At 37.4% G+C, this 18,967-nt stretch overlaps 1 protein-coding gene across 9 annotated transcripts in view; it reads right to left on the bottom strand.

Annotated features, from left to right (window-relative positions):
- MAP3K15 (mitogen-activated protein kinase kinase kinase 15) overlaps positions 1–18,967 on the bottom strand; it is an 87,136-nt gene that overhangs the window by 19,928 nt on the left and 48,241 nt on the right. For all 9 annotated transcript variants that reach the window (XR_015744531.1, XM_087938231.1, XM_026714180.2 and 6 more), the window contains 6 exons: positions 14,770–14,903; positions 13,892–14,019; positions 12,412–12,542; positions 12,007–12,112; positions 5,482–5,639; positions 727–910 (listed from right to left, as the gene is read on the bottom strand). Coding sequence is in view for 8 of the 9 variants with exons in the window: in XM_087938231.1 (XP_087794357.1) it covers positions 727–910; positions 5,482–5,639; positions 12,007–12,112; positions 12,412–12,542; positions 13,892–14,019; positions 14,770–14,903 (841 nt within the window). In the remaining variant the exon portion in view is untranslated. The remainder of the gene's footprint in view (positions 1–726; positions 911–5,481; positions 5,640–12,006; positions 12,113–12,411; positions 12,543–13,891; positions 14,020–14,769; positions 14,904–18,967) is intronic.

The raw sequence follows: 18,967 nt of genomic DNA, 5'->3' as shown, positions 1-18,967 counted from the left end.
AAGTGGCTGGGAAGATTACAAATTGTAAGCACATGACACTAGAGCAGTACAACTGTCATAAATACATGCCAGTTGCCAAGCACCTGCATTTTGATCATGTAACTATAGGGATCCTGCAACAGTTATGTTGTGTGAAAAATGATGATAAGTCACTTTTTTCAATGCTGTTGTAACTTCAAAGAGTCACTAAATGAATGATTGCTAAGTTGAGAACCACTTGTCCTGAAATTTGTGTAAGGTTTCTTCCATAGTTAAGTCAAATCAATGCTTACCCAATTTTGGCTATAACCATCTCAACTGTTCTTATTTTCAATATAGAGCTATACTTAAGAGAACAAGTGCTATCCAGGAAATACTATTCACCGTGGAAAGTTTTCTCATATTTTTTTTCTTTATCTATTTAATAAATCCCAGGACTCTTGTTTCATACAGATCATTCAGGGGGACAGTTATTACCATAACATCAATTGCACAATATAAGCAGAAGAAGCTGTTGTATAGTGATCTATACTGCCAAATTGACAATGGCTGTCAGACAGGATTTTTTTTTCTTTTGCCAAACTTCTCTGGACATGCCAGAGACTGAACATGGATTGTTTGCAAAGAAAGCATATTTTTCATCTATGAATTATAATTCTTGCCACATCTGGAAATCAATCAATTTTATCTAATTATTCTTACATAATTCTTAGCTGTGCTGTAGATATACTGACTTTTTTGTTTTACCTGAAGGTTTGAATGCAATTCTATTTTTCTTGCTTTTGTTCACTTGCTTTAAGAATGAGTCTTTAAATAAATCAGATGCTGTAACACGTTTGTTTGGATCAGGTTCAAAACAAAGTAAGATAAAAGCTTTAGCTTCAGCAGAAAGTGATTTAGGGATTTCGGGGTGAATTTTGAACATCCCAACCTGTAAGTAATAAAGGTAGCCTGCGTTATTTGAACATTAAAAATTAATCCAAAATTGGATTGTTTCATTGTGTGCATTAAACTAATAAAAGTGAGAAATAAAAGTTTTTCAATTAATTGAAGCTTATGCTTATGCCACCAGACTCAAAATTCTAGACCTAGAAAACCTAGAACTACGATGCCTTTGGTCCGATCTAAGTATAGTATATAAAATCATACATTGCAATGTCCTACCAGTTAATAAATACTTCAGCTTCAACCATAACAACACAAGAGCAAACAATAGATACAAATTCAAGGTTAATCGCACCAAACTTGATTGCAGGAAATACAACTTCAGCAACAGAGTGGTCAATGTCTGGAATACTCTACCTGACTCTGTGTTTTTTTCCGCAAACCCCCAAAACTTTAACCTTAGACTGTCTACTATTGACCTCACCTCCTTCCTTAGAGGCCTGTACGGAGCGTGCATAAGCGCACCAACGTGCCTACCATCCCTGTCCTATTGTTTCTTTTACATATTTTTTTATTTTTCTTATATGTATCCATGTATTCATAACTATGTTTTTACTTATACCTATTATTTTGTAAGCAGTTGACAAATAAAAATTAAAAAATAAACTGTATTACAAACTGTGAAGATCTATCTCCTCTCTGCCTTGGTTTGAGAGTGAGATGATTTCTCTTCCAGCATTCAATCAACTTGCAAATGCTTTTCACACGTCAAGAGTAAAATGTTCTGGGCACCATGATCTTGCACAACTTCAGCCCACCATTCTCTGCAAAAGTAGATGGGTGCCTGAAGTTGCCTGAGATCATGGCTCTCAGAAGCTTCCAGTCTTCACTCAAAACATTTGCAAGCTAATAGGACACTGTGTTGGAGAAAAATCATGCTGCCTCAAAACATCCCATGTTTTGCATGGAGACTGTAAGCTTGGGGGAGGGCATGATCTTGCTCAGCTGAGAGGAGACAGCTCATTAGATCTTTGCAAGGTAAGTGACCCGGCATGGCAGGATGGGGTGGGGAAGCAATTGCATGAGGTATCTCAGTGGGTCCAAGATGGCTGCCATGAAACTGGGAGAGATGACCATCTAAGCACTATGCAGGAGCAGACTTTGGTGAACTTGGTGAGAATAATTCTTTTTATTCTAACTCCAAAAGAATATCTAGGAAACGAGAGGCTCACAACTATTAAAAAAACAAACAGCAGCAACCTAGCACTCTTTGAAATGCTGGAATTACCCACTTAAAAACCAACACTATTTTAAGAGACGAAAGAATGCTTAAAGGAAACTTTAAAATATAGAAAACCTGGAAAATAGCTGAACAACCTGAAAGGTGATCCTTGGGAGGAATTGTCCCTTATATTTGTAGTGTCTCAACCCCCCAGGATTTACTGGGAAACCAACTGTTTTTGATATACTGTTTAATGCTGGAACTTGGAAGGAGTGCCATCTACTGGAAGAAGAAGCGTGAGACCCTCTAATGAAAGTGTATGACCTTGACTTTATTTCAGAAGGCGATTTGGATATTTTGAATTACTGAGTTTCACTTCCTTTTTTAAGATTTTAAAGATGAACTAAATTGTTAATAACTAAACACTATTGAAATTGGTTATTGGACTGAGGACTCAAAAGATTGGAGAAAATACAGTGGATCAATTTGGATTTACACGATTAATACTATCTGACAGAAATCACATAAGGCCAAAGAAGGAAAGAAATAGAAGAAAAGAGAGAAGAAGGAAAATTAAATAAGACTTTAAAATTTGGAAAATTGGGAAGACAAATAATTGGACAATTAAAAGACTAAAAGACTAAAGAATTTTAAAAATTATAAACTTAGGGGATTTTGGAGACATAACTATGAGAATGATTAAGTTTTACTAATAACTACCCTGTTTCTCCAGCAATATGGCCTCCCCCAATAGGAAGTCCCAGCATGTTTTATAGGCATGAAATGAAATTAAGCCCCTTCTCCCAAATTAAGGCCTATATTAAAACATGCGAAATGGGGGGGAATGGTGGGGGGGCTTGCCTTTAGGAAGTACTTTTGTTGCACACCCGGATATGGTGCTGCCTGTGTTGACCCCAAACACCGAGGTCAACATCCAAGCCATCGCTGCCCGCCCGCCTGAAGATGCAAGGGGGGGAATTAAGTCACCCCCCCCAAAAGACGGCCTAGCCATTTTTTCGGGGCTCAAAAAAAAATAAGACCCGGCCTTATTATATGAGAAACACGGTAGCTTGAGGGGAGAGTTTGAATCCTGAGTCATTGGAATTACAGAGGTATATTGAGCAATTTTTACTGGATGGTAATAGAATGGATTACCAGGGGTTACTAGAGGGATATGAAGAAATAATTTTGATGCTTAAAAATATGTGTGAAACCATAAAGAACAATAAGGAGACAAGGGCTTTGCCTAAAGATAAAGAACTGAGTGTAGAAGGTTAGCAGCAATGGGGTGGGGTGGGGGGAAGAGAAACAAGATATTGGGGAAATGGATCAGAAATTAGAAGAGGCAGTGGAAGAGAAAAATCGAAGTGAGATGCAAAAAAATAAAGATAATGGAGAGAAAGGACTGATAAGTTTGAGTCAAGTAGATAATATTTTAAAAGGATAAAGGAAAAAAAGCAAAATCTCTTTAAAAAAAGAAAATCTCTTCAAAAAAGCAAACAAAAATATCTTCAAAAAAAAGAATGACTTATAGATGGGTATTCAAAGGTGAATAAAAAGTTAACAGATGATGGAACTCCAAAAAGACCAAGAGATGATAGATAGCGATAAAATGCATTAGTAAAATGGCAAAATATAAAATATAAATAAGGAAAACAGTAGCATATATACTAATAGAAAAATAGAATTTACTTTAATTAAAAATAAGGGTAGAAGGTGGAAGTTTAGGATTAGGGAATTTAATTGTATCAATATTAGCACTGTGTTAAAATATATTGTGAATTTCAAACTTTTAAGGATTAGAAATTGTGGGGAGTTGGAGATGTAATCCCGGGATCGATTGAATACTGTTAATATTTGGATTGATTAGTAGTGTTGGATATTTGGGATTTTGAAAGCATGATGGAATTTTTATTTTTTTTAAAAAAATATTAAATATAAGACAGGATAATGAATAATGGTGAAAAGAAATGTTATGTATGCTTAAATGAACTAATGGGACAAATAAGAAAGAATGGAAATAGAAATAAGAGGGGAACAACAATATACATATTTTAATATAACAAGATATACGCAATAATAAGAGGGAGCTCAAGAAATTGAATGGTGGCAGTATTAGATAAGTTTAAACAATATGATATAATGAAAATGAAATGTAATAATTAGGAGTTACAACATGTCTATTTGTACTAAGTGCATGGTATCCAATCACACTGTTCATGCACTGACATATATATAAGTAATATAAAATAAAAAACTTGACATGTAAGAAAAAGAAAAGGTCACACTCTGATTTATTTATTTATTTTAGAAATTTTATATTGCCGTCTATTCGCACATAGTGACTCAAGGCGGCTTAAATGGATACAAAAATTATATAAAAGGAATAAAAATAATAAACGAGGAATAACAAAATGAACAAATTAGTAAAATAATAATCCTCCACCCTGGCGACAACACACACTCATACAAACCATTTAATGGTTCTTCAGGCCTGCTGACAGAAAGTTTTCAGCGCCTTCCAAAAGAGTGTTAGAGTGCGGGCCAGTCTAATGTTTGGGGGAATGATAGAGAGACGGAGCCACCATGGAGAAGGCCCTTCTTCTGGGTCCCGCCAGATGTATCTTCCTAGGGCAGGAGTAGGGAAACTTGGCTGTTTTAACACTTATGCACTTCAACTCCCAGAATTCCTGAGTGAGCCATAAAAGGTTCCCCATCCCTGGCCTATTGGTTTTTCAGTTGTGGGGGAAATCAATTTTTGACTTGAATGGGACTGTTTAATATACAAATTGTATATGGGATGGGGAACCTTTTATGGCTCACTCACGAATTCTGGGAGTTGAAGTCCATAAGTGATAAAACAGCCAAGTTTCCCTACTCCTGTTCTAGGGGATAGGACCCAAACATTCCTTGCCTCCCCGGTCTAGTGGTTCGGGTAGATGTGACTAGCAAGAAACTACATTTATGGGTCTTTGTCTTGAATAAGGACTGACTGGATAAATGAGGGCTAGAAGGATTAGAGCCTGAAAATCTTAACCTAATTAAACCAGAATTTGTGTTTATAGATCACTCTGAAAGCAGACTTGCCAAGTTTACAGCTCTATCAATTTGTATATAGACTTAATTTTTCATTTTTCACATTGCAAATGCAGCAGTACTTTCTTTCAATGTTATTTCTTACGTAAATTCACTTCTTGCAAAAAGGCTGTTTTGTAAGACTAGTTTATGTCCTTGTAACAAAGAACTTTCATAACTATATTTTATTCTACATGGGCTGTTTGTGATGACAAGTTAGTACATTTAGTAGTTGAAAAACTGTTGTACATCTCCTAACTTAACAGGAAAGGTGAACATATCTAGATAACTTCTGTTCTCAGTCTCAATTCAGTTCTTACTTTGAACATGGCTGCTTGTGGCTCCCCAAGTTCATGAAATGGAGCCTTTCCTGTTGACATTTCAATGATAGTACATCCCAGGGACCATATATCAGCTGGTGCCCCATATCCTCGAGGGCCCTTATCAATAATCTCTGGGGCCATATACTGCAAAGTACCTAGGGAGGATAAAAGAAGTATTATGTGAACAGACTATTCTCTTTCAATATTCACAGATGAAGTTAACAAGTGGACCAGTGTAAATATTGCTAGGTTTGACTGCTAGACTATTTTACTACAATTTGTTTAGATATTTGCCAATACATGTGGAAAAGAAAAAGTTCCTTCCAATAATATTGAAAAAGTATGCTTCAGTGCATCTTCTCGGCTTCTGCATATAACAAAAGCTTAATTATTCAACTTTGTACAATGATATTGTACTAGAAAAAAAATCTGCTATGAATACCAAACTTATAAATTAATAGATGTTTGTGTAAAAAGTTAAATTATACCTATATTTATTTATATATTCCTGAATTGAATGGAATTTATGTTCAGTGAATATATTCTAGTGAATATTATCCAAGTTGTTGGCCAGATTTTTCACTTATGCAACTTCAATAAAGCCATGGCATTTCATGTCATCAAATCATTCTCTAAATCCTGGATTAATTTTAAACTTGTTCTAAGATACTATCCTTTATAATAATAGGTGTAATTTTTTAAAAGTTGTAATACAGTACCGTTTATCCAGCAGTAATTTTCTCAGGATTTTACTGGGACTATTAGCAAATTACTGTTGGGGGGGGAGGGGGGGAGAGGGAGAGAGAGAGAGAATAACAACAGACTATATTAAACCTATTTGGATTCTAAGTATAATTGGTTTGTAGAAAAAGCCAAGAGGTCTCATATATTATAATCTGATCAGCAATGAAGGTGGGTACTTATTATTGCTTGTACGAATAATACTTATACAAATAAAGTAGGCAGAAGGTGTTGTGGCCCACCAGTGGCCAGTGGAGATGGTGGCAGACTCAAACAGTGAGGAGGTTGGGGAGGAACATGGGCCAGTCCTGGAGTCTGAAGAAAGCTCTGATGAGTGCCCTGTGTCGGAGGCAGAGATGAGACCAGGGCCGTCCAACAGTTATCAGCTGCCTTCAGAGTCAGAGATCAGTGGGGCAGAACAGCTGGAGCCTGTTCCAAATGTGTGCATGCACAGAGCTGCCAGGAGAAGGGAACAGTTAAGGAACAAGAGTAGACTTGAGAGTAAAGGCACAGGTAGACAATGAACAGCCCCTCCCATAGGGAATAAAGAGGAGCGAAAGGGGGGTGGTGTTTGCAGGAGACAAATAGTTCATTTAATTAACTTGAAGATTTGTTCGTGACTCAGAGAGACTCCTTGCCAAGTATTTCTTGTTCAGCGTTGCACTTGGAAGCTATTGGCCTGGCACCTCTCCAAGCTTAATAAGGTCTGTGGTTGCAATTCACCCTTGAAAGACTGCTGGGACTTTGCTGGATATGAATGATAGGAATTTATATTAGTCAAATAAAAAGGGGTTTTGTTGGGACAGGGAGTGTTTCATGATTTTATGAAGCCTAGGTCAGAACAGAAGGGACCAATATGATGGCTTATAAGGATGTTATTTATCTCCAATAAAATTGTAAGAGCACACTAGAACTAAAATTGAGTTCTGGTCCTGTTTGTCCTCACTAAAAGTTGCCAAAATGGATTATTACTGTCCTTATCATTAACAAAGGTACTACAAATGGCATATCAATGTGACATATCAATTCATCAACACATGATTGACAGCAGACATCAAAATATATGGTCCATCCGGTGACAACTATGAAGTGTGGAAATCTATGAATTTAATCATGAGGAGAAAAGAGTGAGGAATATGAATTAATCCAATTAATAAAAGAAGTGAGGAGAAGGAAGACTATATATATTCACCACCTAGAGCTACTTAAAATTAATAAAGGCAGAATATAATATAACAACAATGATGATGATGTCATTTTAAAACAAGTACTGAAGAATAGGAGCAAACAAGGTTTCATTCTCTTTTGCTATTTTTTAAATAGCTAAGTTCCAGGGCAATTCACAACACAGATTAAAAAGGAAAACATAAAAAGCCAAAACTTATATTATTAATAAAAGTCTACAGCTTAAACTCTTTACCAATTTGTTCATTATTAAATAGGAAGACATTATTCAAAAGTAGTGAAAACAATAAAAGCAAAAAGATTGTTAAGAATTATTTGACATTGTATAACAGCATCCTGTTAAAAAACAGAAAAAAGAAATAAATTGAAAAAAATACTTTGAGTTGCAAATCTTTTTTTTCATTGAAAAAGGAGTCTATATAAGAACAGTTTCTTTTGTTTTTGCTTAATATTTGATATAGAAATCCTAACTTAACATTTATTTGAACATAAGCTCTAATAAAATCTGAACTATAAATGAATTGGTAAGTATATTTTGGCAGAACTTCTAAGAATATTGCATAAAATAGAAGATATAAAATACTGGCAAGGCTGATAAAAGATTTTATGAAAGCTTAAATGCCTTCAAATACATTATGAGATTTGAAAGACCAAAGCCACCATTCCCACCCAGGCCCCAGTGAATCTGCCCCAATGAATACGAATTTGCCTTTGTAATTTTGTTTGCACAGAGACCAGTTTTGGTCATTTCACATGTGCTGGACTGCAGTTTTCAAAATTTTCTTGAAACCCAGCCTTAGGAATCTAAAGAACATCAGATTGGTAAAGCTTGAAGCAGTCAGTATGAACCTTGGTAGTACAAATGTCCGCCCCAATGACTGGCTGAGTAGGCATGGCTGGGTGATCATGTGACTGGGCGGGTGTGGCCAACTTGTCATCATTCATCACGCTCAGCCTTGCCAATCTCTCTTTCCACAGGCCTTGGGCCTATATGCAACACCTCCAGAAATGAAAAGGTTAACCAACCCTCAATTTCCTGGTGTAAATGCCCCCCCTCCAGTAAAGCATTTTGTTCCCATCACCAAGGAAAGTAAGACATTGGAGGCTGAGCTTATTAAAAAGCAATATATTGTGTCATAACAGCCAACATTTCACACCTGTGGTGTCAGAGGCAATAAATCCCATTGATTCCTCAGAAGCAATTTACAGTTAAAGCCCATTTGCACCCCAAAAATAATAAATACAAAGCAGAAGGAGAAGGATTGACAATACTTCTGTGTAGGCAATTCTGAAAGAGACTAAACTAAAGCTGGATTAGTTCCTGTGGATGACTAAGGCCAATGGACCAAATGTAGGAAGGCATGCCTGCAACAGCATCAATAGCCCACTGAAGCTGGGCAGATGCCATGTCCCGATTCTGTCATTGTCAGCAACATTATGAGATTTGTGTTGAGAGAAGAGGGCAAACCAGCTAATGACAACTTCAAGATACCTCTTGAGCTGGCTGGAGGTACAGCGCAGATAATATCATAATGGCATGTTCCTCAAGGCATCTTTCATGGCAGTAAGCCCATAGCGTCTTTTAAAGTGTTGAACTATCATTGTATAAAAAAAAAATCTGAATAATGAAAATAGACTTTATATCATTTCAGGGATGGCAAGGTAACACTATGAAATTCATTAGTAATGGAAGAGCATCTGTCTATTCTTAGGAGTGAATATGTCTTCATTGTGCAAGTAGTTGTAAGATAAGGCTTTTACTATTAGATAACTGTAGGCACACAGCACTTCAAGTGCTGATGAAGCTTTGACCGAGTAATCCCTTGGAAGCAAAATTATGAATTATGAATTATTTCTAAGCTGTGGAACAGAGCAATCAACATGTGATTCTACATAACAAGTAGGTTTGGGGGCAAGGCTGCTGACCAAGATAAATAAGCTACACTTTGAATTTTTGCTCTGTGAAGGGTCCCCTGTCATGTATAGATCCAAATACTGAGTCACAGCAGGTTTGCTTTGCACATGAGTAGGATAGATGCAGACAATTTTATTTCACCATTCTGTATTATATATGGAATAGTAAATAGTGATTTTTCCTTCCTTCCTTCCTTCCTTCCTTCCTTCCTTCCTTCCTTCCTTCCTTCCTTCCTTCCTTCCTTCCTTCTCATTCCCATCCCTCCCTACCTTCCCTTCCTTCATTTTTGGCCTGTTTTTCAGCCCGTTTTCTGGACTGTTTTTGACCATTTTTGGGCCATTTTTCAGCCCATTTTTCTGGCTGTTTTTGCCCAAAATCAGCCCGAAAACAGTCTGAAAACAGCCATTTTGGGGGGCATTTTTGGCCCATTATTCGGCTGTTTTGGGGACTGTTTTTCAGCCATTTTCACCCAAAAATGGCTCTAAATATGGCCCTAAAAATGGGTGGGGGCAGGACCAGCCCGTGTGGGATTAGCCAGTTCACCAAACTGGGAAGAATTTTAACAACTGGTTCACCCGAACTGGTCAGAAGTGGCTGAATCTCACCTCTGGGAATAACATATTTCGGATAGTTGTTGCTTCTCTTAATTGGTAATGACGTCAAATGTACTTTGTACCTTCTTTATAAACCATACAGGTTTTATAGAGCCAGTTTGGTGTACTGGTTTGTCAACCCTTAAGATAACGTATGTTTGGCCATATTTTATTCTAGCTTTTGTCTACTCTTTTCTTACCTTCTTTAGGCTTTCTGCAAAAGAATTTAATAGTATTTCAGGCTCGCCACTCTCCAGCTGTTGAAAGGGGGGTTATAGAGATAAAGGGGGAATGTTATGTCTTTCCCGTGAGGACAGACAAAATGCCTGCAGCTGGAGGAAGGTGGAGTTTGGAGTCACTGGACTGATGGACTGAGAATTGATTGGAGATTGTGACTCTGGGGGAAGCTTCAAACTTTTGCTTTTTACTGGGTGTAATTCCACAATCTAACCAGGATCATGTGCTGATATAGTTATGTATAACAACATTAGATCAAGGTGGTAGTATTAAAATTTAGAATAGATGAAAAAATTAGAAAGAGGGGAAATATTATTATACATATTTTTACTTAACATGTTTAAAGTGAATGTTAGAGAATAAAATCAGATTTCGAAAGAGAATCTTTGCTCAGTAATTATGTTATTACTATTAGAAGGATGTAGCAAATATTGAATAATTGAAAAAAGGAAGGATTATGTGTTAGTACTGATATGTATAATAACATTAGATTATGTAAGTTTGATTAATGTGGTGATTATTAGCTATATCAATACTATTTTTGTACCAAAACAAATGATACTCAGACCCTACACTGTTCATGAAATGATATTGATGTATGTTTAAAAATTTAAAAGAACCTTTTAGCTAAAAAAAAACAGAGTCAGAATTATACCAAGTTCTTGCTAATTTGATATATTCCTAATAAACAGACTTTAAAGAAAGATGGATGTCTTGGATTTTATTTCAGAGGACATATTACTTGGAGGCTTGTCAAGTTAAGGAGCTAGAAACCAGGAGACTGTGAGTTATAGTAATAATTTAGGTATGAAGGCAGTTGAATAATCTTCGTCTAGTCATTTTCTCAATACTAGGAAGCACTCCATGACAAACAATTCCTTGAAAAAGCTTACTAAGAAAATTCAAGGGACTTGTCCAGATAATCTCTGACAATGGGACACAATTGAACAGAAGAAAAAAGTTTTGTTATAGGTCAAGACCATATTTTCTGCTATTGGATAGATAAGTCTCTATGCCTCTTAAATTAGTTTTTCAAACATCACTGCTAACTCTAGCTCTCATAATATTCTAACAGAGAATCATATTCAATCCAAAGTCCCAGTCCGTATTTGTATCAGCAATATTTATTTTCCTTTTTAAATCAAAATAGTAATGTAAAAGTCCTATTTAAACAAAAGGCATAAGTGTTGGTCTATTAATAATAGCAAAAATGCATAAAATGAATAGATACAATATAAAATTCTAAGGTAGCATAATTATTACAATGTGAATTTGGGACCAGGAAGTCCCATATTCAAATCCCATTCAATTATGGACTTTGGGCCAGTTACTTGCATTTAGTCCATACCACCTGTGATGGTGACAATAAAATGAGTGGACCTATCAAATGAGTTAACAGTGGGATCTATCAACCTGTCTTTCTCACTTTGGAGCTCATTTCCAGGTCCTTGGATTATAGAGATGTCCTTATTTGAAAAGTAGTATTTGCTGAAAAACCAGCATTTCAGTAGACCCAATTTTATTCTATTTTCTTAGAAACGTTTTCTCACAGACTGTTTGGATAAACAATACTTTAGTTTGCATACCACCATTGTTTTTATTCCCTGGTATATATATTAGCTATTATTACTCTCCGTTACCAGCACCAAACTACTATATTCTTTTTTGTGTTCTTAGCATTGGTGAGATTATTGGTAGAATGATGAAAAGTTAACTGAAGGATATTGTTCTGTATCCTCCCTATTTATTTCTGCATACATTGACTGTTGATACTAAATTCCATATGTGACCAATTAGGATTTTATCTACAAAATGAAAAATAGACACATTCTAAGACATTTCTGTACTTACCTGTAAATGTTTCTGTACATGGATTGACTCCTGCAAGGCGTTTAGAAGTTCCAAAATCAGAAATTTTTACTACTCCACTGTATGTATTAATTAAAACATTGTCTCCCTAAAAACAAATAGAAAATAAGTGTAATGTATTCAAATCTCCAGGAACTATGTTAAACAATCTGTCTGAATTCTGCCTCTAATATCACATCACTTATTCCAGATCAGGGCCAAAGGGCTTTTCCTTCCCTATCTCAACCTACTGTCCAAAGATAATCCATAGGGAAATGGTGAATGGGAGTGCTCCAGGTCTTATTAGATATTCATAGAAGAAATTTATGAAGATTACTAGCATTCGAGGAATGGTAACACTCCTCAAATATTTATTTCTTTAAAACTGCAATGATAACATGTGCTCACTTTTATATCTCTGTGTACAATCTGATTTTCATGGAGATATTTTAAACCTTCTAGTATCTGCTTGGTATAAAACTTAATGGTGGGCTCTTTCATTGGTCCCCATTTTGATCTAAGGAGTGCAGAAAGACTTCCTGTAGAAGAAAAAATATATAAGCTGTAAAATCAATCACATTATAAATGCAATATAATTTGATTTTTATGTATTTTATAAAGTTCTCAAAAAATAAGTACAGTATTACTGTTAGACAATCATCTGCAGAAATGCAATATTCACTAATCAAAACCAACATTTTGTGTCTGAATCTAATAACTCTAGCAACCTGATTCTTTTTATCTAAGATTAATTGCTCTGGATATGGAAGGACATCATGGATTTAGCATGAGATGTTAGATGTATTATCTTAACTGGACTGAGTCAATTGCAATATAACTACTGTATTTCCCTGAAAACAAGATTCAGTCTTATTTTCTTTTGGGCTTGAAAATAAGCACTCGGGCTTATTTTGGGGGAGGTCTTCTTCTTTTTAAGTGCAGGAGGTGGCAAGCATGGGGGTTGATGGGAGTGGGACCACAGCTACCGCTGGCCCCGCCCTGTCTATCCCACTGTTTGCTTGCCCACGGCTGCAATGGGCCAAGTTCTTGGCATGCCTCGGCTTCCATCCATCTTGCCCACTGGCGCAGCTACTGCTGGGACACTTCTTAGCCACAGCGCCTCATGAAGGCTCTTCACACATCTGGCAGGGCAGGTGGAGGCTGGAGTGTCCTGAGAGTTTGGCCCTGATTGAGGCCGTGGGCAAGCAGACAGTGGGATGGAGAGGGCAGGGCCAATGGTAGCTGCCCAAACACTTTTCGCCTGGAGGGAGACGAAGCTTGGTCTGCTTGCAAAGGGGACGGTTTGAAATGGAGCTAATCGCAATGAATCTCATGGTGTTCTGCCACGAGTGGCTCCACCGGTGAGATGAACCTTGCAGCTCTGTGCTATGAGCAGCTCCATTGGTGCAGCGAGCCTCATGGCATTCTGCCGCAAGTGGCTCCACTGGTACAATCAACCTCATAGCTTTCTGCCGCAAGAGGCTCCAATGGCAAGACAATGAGCCTCATGGCATTGTGCTATGAGTGGCTCCACCAGCGCAACAAGCTTCATGGTGTTCTGCAAGCAGCTCCACTGGCAAAATCAGGTAAGCTGTTGTGGGGCACATGGGGCACCTCCATTGCTCCCACCCTAGCTTGATATTAACACCTATGCCTCGCCCTACCTCATACAGCAAGACATGGGCAGGGCATAACTAGAGCTTATTTTTGGGATAGGCGCAGGTGTGAAAATCAGGCTATGGCTTGTTTTTGGGATAGGTCGCATTTTCAGGGAAACATGGTAGAGGTAATGTAATACATTTGCAGATGTTTAAAATACAAATAATTTGAGCCTGGGGTTCTTTCTGATTTCTACTTATTTGTAATATATGATTAAATGAATACAAACCACCAGGCACTTGTTCCATGAAGATTTTAATATATCCATCTTCAGAAACAGAACCAAGATACTGAACAATATTTCGGTGTTTTAGATATTTGTGAAGAGCAATTTCTTCATGCAGTGGCTGAGAATATCTATCATGAAGATATATAAAGAAAAAGAGAAGTCTTAAGAAAGTAGAAGAAAACCTTTTAGCCTAAATAAATCACATTCTAAATTATATGTGTAACTACTGTTTTTTAAAATAGTAGAACAAAGTCAGAGAATAAGCAGCAAAGGATCTGCAATGATTGATTACTGCTTCAGTAAACGTATGCAGTTAAATATGGTCTCAGTAAATTGAAAAACAGCATATTCTTTTGCTTCTTTATCCAGGAGATACAAGGAAAACTATTTAAACTAAGCAACAAGTTAAGAGAAACATACTGAATATTTTCATGAATTATAAAATCAGCTAATGTATTTTATTTTTCCCTTCCTATCTCTGCATATCTAATTGCAACATCTTCTAGTTCATTTTGATGATGCAATTTTATTGCATCTCCACCATGGAGCAATGTGAATTTGCTCTTTATTTTAGTTCATGGCTGTATTGGCAAAAGTATGCCAATGGATGAAACTATACTGATCTAGATCTTCACTTTTCCATTATCTCAAAACATTTATCAATGTGACTTTTCTTTCACTGCACACTTACCTGTAATTTGCTTACTATAAAGGAATGACTTAAAATTAATTCATAGTATCCTTCTTAGCATTTCATAATCAAGACATAGAGTAATTTATAATTTACATATACTCTTCGAAAATGTGGATAAATGTTAAAATCTGTCCTCAAGATTAATATACTTTCAAGAAGCATTAGGAAAAATATCAAGATTTACCTGCTATCTTTTTCTGGTACTTCTTTGATGGCTATTCGAACTTGATTGCTAAGATCTCTTCCAGCATAAACTATTCCATAGCTTCCTTTCCCTAATACAACTCTATCTCCATTCTCATTATAGTCATATTCATACTGAAAGCAAAAAAGAAAATAACATTCAAAATTAATCTTCAGAAACATCAAAAAAAATTGTAAAATCATCAAATTGATTTTAATACATGTGATTAACAATTTATTGACTTATAATTTAGCAAGATTTCTGGACATTACAAATCAACCATTTTTGCAATGTTTAATTTTCTTTGATGGCCGCTATGTAATTGAAAAAAACTAGTGCTTCTAATCAACAGAGAGAGTAGCTGATCAAATACATTGATGTGCCATAGTAGGTAAAAATGTTTTCATGTAAGAAGTGAAAAATGAAAAATGCAGAAATGGAATAATAGAAAATAGATTATATTCATGCTTGCTTATTTTATTTCTATATTCTTTTGGATCACAGGATATAGAAAAATCTATAACTGGGAAAAAAGTTTCAGTTTTAAAAATCTGGTACACAATGGCGACACATTCTAAAACACCACTATAGTGGCAAAATGTCCTTCAAAAGAGATGCTGTATGGACATAACTTACACAAATTATTCATTGAACCAAGCAGAAGTTTTGAATTATTATAAAAACTGATCACTTATATGTAACTGCAGTTGTCAAATAGTCACCCGTGAATTCACATACATGGATTATACAGAACTTTCAAGAGCTTACAGAAATGTTTGATGGGAATCTCATCTCATGAATACCAAATTAATAGGTGCAACTCCGTTCAGAACATTTTTGGTTGCTAAGGCCAACACAGGAGACAAAGTCAAAGCCTGAGATTGACCAGAAGGGAAGTGAAAGAAATATGAGTTCACAGATGAACATTCCGAGAACTACAGCTGCAAGCAGGTATTTGGTCTTTTATCTGTGATTCTTCTATTTATTTATTTGTTTGTTTATTTATTTATTTATTTATTTTTGTCAAGCGATTATAAGATAACAGGTAAAAGTATAAACATAATTATGAATACATGAAATGGATACATATAAGAAAAATAAAAAGAAACAATAGGACAGGGAAGGTCGGCATGTTGGTGCGCTTATGCACACCCCCTAGAGACCTCTTAGGAAAGGGGTGAAGTCAATAGTAGACAGTCTGGGTCTCATCACAAGGAGAGGGAGTGGGCCTTCCTGCACACACCATGAGCAATGTGACCAACAACAGCAAGCAGAACAGCAGCAGCTTTGAGGAGGAGGTAAGCGCAGCCACTTCCTTGGGGGAGTGGGGCTGGGCTGAGCTGTGAGGTCTTGGTGCCCTGGGAGCTTGAGGGTGATTGAGCACTTGCCCCCTGCTGCCCAGGGATCTGAGAAGCCTACACCACCATCCGGGGGTCCGTGGCCCAAGAGGGACGTCAACGCTCCTGTGGTGTACAAGGGTTTGGTGCTTGCCCTGGTCCCACTTTCCTTTGCTGGAGTCAGTAGATCCCACCCAACCCCACCCGGGCCACCACAGGCATCCAAAATGAGCGATGTTGAGCTGGCCGTGCGCCCTTTTCCCCCCACAAGGTCAACCACACCCCTGATGTGGCTTTCAATGAAATTGAGTTTGACACCCCGTTATAGGCCTTTTCTCAAACATTTGTGTATTACCTCGACTAACAGTCACCAACCGGTGGGCCACGTCCCACTGGTGGGCCGTGAGAAAATTTTGGTGGCCAAAGAGAACTCCCACAAAGCAATTAATCCCCCACAAAGCAATTAAATCCCCACAAAGCAATTAATCCAGGCTGCGCAGAAACACAAGGCTGTGCCACCCACATGGCCCGCAGGAACCCTCCCTGCCCACTCACTCCTTACCCGGTAAACTTGCCTGCTAAATTGCTATTTTTCCTTTTTCCTGACCATCATCTGTTCTGCTGTGCCAGGAGATTTAGATTAGCTAGGAAGCAGGAAATGGTTGGATTTCTTGCTTTCTAGCTAGTCTTTAGATCTTCGGCTGTGCCTCCCTTAGGACTGAACATTTGCTTGCAAGCAAATTCAGTGCAGACTCAAGGCAAGTAAATTTGAGAGACTGAGCTAGCTGAATGATTCTGTGAGCAACTCAATCTGCCTGCTTTGCCTGATTTTGGGTAAAAGTTGCTTTTTTATATAAAAAATTCAATATTTACATGCATGATGTATTGTAAGTTAATTTTGTGAGTTTGCTTGCTAGCAAATATTATGTGACAGACTGAGCTAGCCAATGGCAGACAGATAGATCTCTGAATAAATCTGTGATTCTGTGAGCAACTCAATCTGCCTGCTTTGCCTGATTTTTGGATACAATTTGCTCTTTTTTTTATAAGAAATTCAATATTTATATAAATATTTATCATATTTACATACAAGTCATGCCCAGCCAGTCACATGACCACCAAGCCACACCCACAAATTAAGCCACACCCACAGAACCGATCCTTGGGATCTAAAATTATGAGTTTGGTGGTCCCTGAGGTCCAAAAGGTTGGCGACCCCTGACCTAGACAGTTTATCTAGGTAATACACAAACTCTCACATAAAATCCATCTGTGTGAATCATAGAAATTGTAATAAGAAACACTTGTACTAATATGCATAAACAACAAAATACTCACTGGTAGTTAAATCATATTAATTATATACAGAGCAAAAAAATCTAATTCATATGTAAATTGAAAAAGGAAGAAAAATTTAAAAAATATTTCAATTTAAAAATGATAGTACTTTTGTCTATCCCAATGTTACTATTGTCAGTTTATTTCACTTACATTAACAATTCTTTATTAAAGATGTCTATAAGTTTCCCTGGAATAGGTCTGCAGTATATTCTTGAATTTTTCCTGAATTTCCTTAAGCTTTCTCTTTTCATATAGAGCATGATAGCAAAGTCCTTTTAAACTCTAATATGAATTACTGCTATACCTCACCTTTCAAACACTTTTACTTTTCATGCTTCAGCAATTCATTGTTTTTTCTTCTGAGTTGTTATATGATCAGCATTCTTACTCAGTAATAAAACAATGCCACACCCCATATTTTGTAGCTAAAAAGCAGTACAGTATAGAGGTAGCTTAAGCCTAAAAGGCAAATTAATGTTTCTCTGAATTTAATTTTAGCACATTTATTATGTAACCTCATATACTTATGCTAGGATAGCACACCCAAGTTTCTGCAAAATATCTCAAGACACAAATGTAAAAACATTGTGTGCAAGAATTCCATGGTCTTGGGATCCAGAACATAGGCATCAAGTCCATTTTCTTAAGCAATCAATCTAAATCAGAGTAGGTCAGAGAAAAAGGATTCTAAAAAATTCCCATAGAAATTTGATACTATAAAAACATTTTGATCTTTTACAAAGAATAAACTGATTTGTTTTATATGACCTTGGCTAAGGCAGAAAGATTGTAGTCAAACCTTATTTACAATTCAACAACAGCTGTTTTATTATAGGACTTTTGGAGGCATTAGCATCTCAAAGAGTAAACAAACAGACAAATCAACTAAACCCCCTAAGCCAGGGGTGTCAAACTCAAGGGTGGAAACAGGGAAGGACTGGCCTGCAGCACCTCGGTCTGACTCAGGCTGAGCAGGCTCTGATATGCAACCTGGTAGTGGCTGGCTTTACATCTGCAGTGCTGCCTTGGCCCTGCCCCCTGGGCTTGCGCGTTGATGAGCATGTGAGGCTGGCATCCTGGGTGAAAGGAAGCACTCAGAACACAGTCCCCAGGGATGCCAGGGCCTGCATGTGCTTGCTGTCTCCTGTGCGCATGCCCAGGGGGCAGGGTTGAGGCCTGGGCAGCCATACCACCAATGGGGATCTGACTTTCCACACTCATGCCCTTTCTACATGGCCACTTCACCTTCTTTGGGCTGGGTGGGTTTGTTGAGTGACGGCGGCAGCAGGTCTACCAAACTGTGGTAGCAGCAGACCACAATGGGGTCAAGATGCATCAGGTGTGCAAGGGGAACACGCTCCACATGCAGGCCATGGGCAAGACCCGTGAGGGGGCTGAGAAGATGACCAGCAGTAACCTGCTCTCCAGCCACAAGCCAAAACAGACAGTGGGACAGAGTCAGTGTGTCCAGCGGTCTGCATCAAGTGCCCCCCAGCCTTCTTCTGCTGCTGATGCATCTG

Source organism: Pseudonaja textilis, chromosome 8 (genome assembly GCF_049901715.1).
Source record: "Pseudonaja textilis isolate UNSWEBS1 chromosome 8, rPseTex1.2, whole genome shotgun sequence".
NCBI lineage: Eukaryota > Metazoa > Chordata > Lepidosauria > Squamata > Elapidae > Pseudonaja > Pseudonaja textilis.
This window is presented reverse-complemented; position numbering and strand designations above follow the sequence as displayed.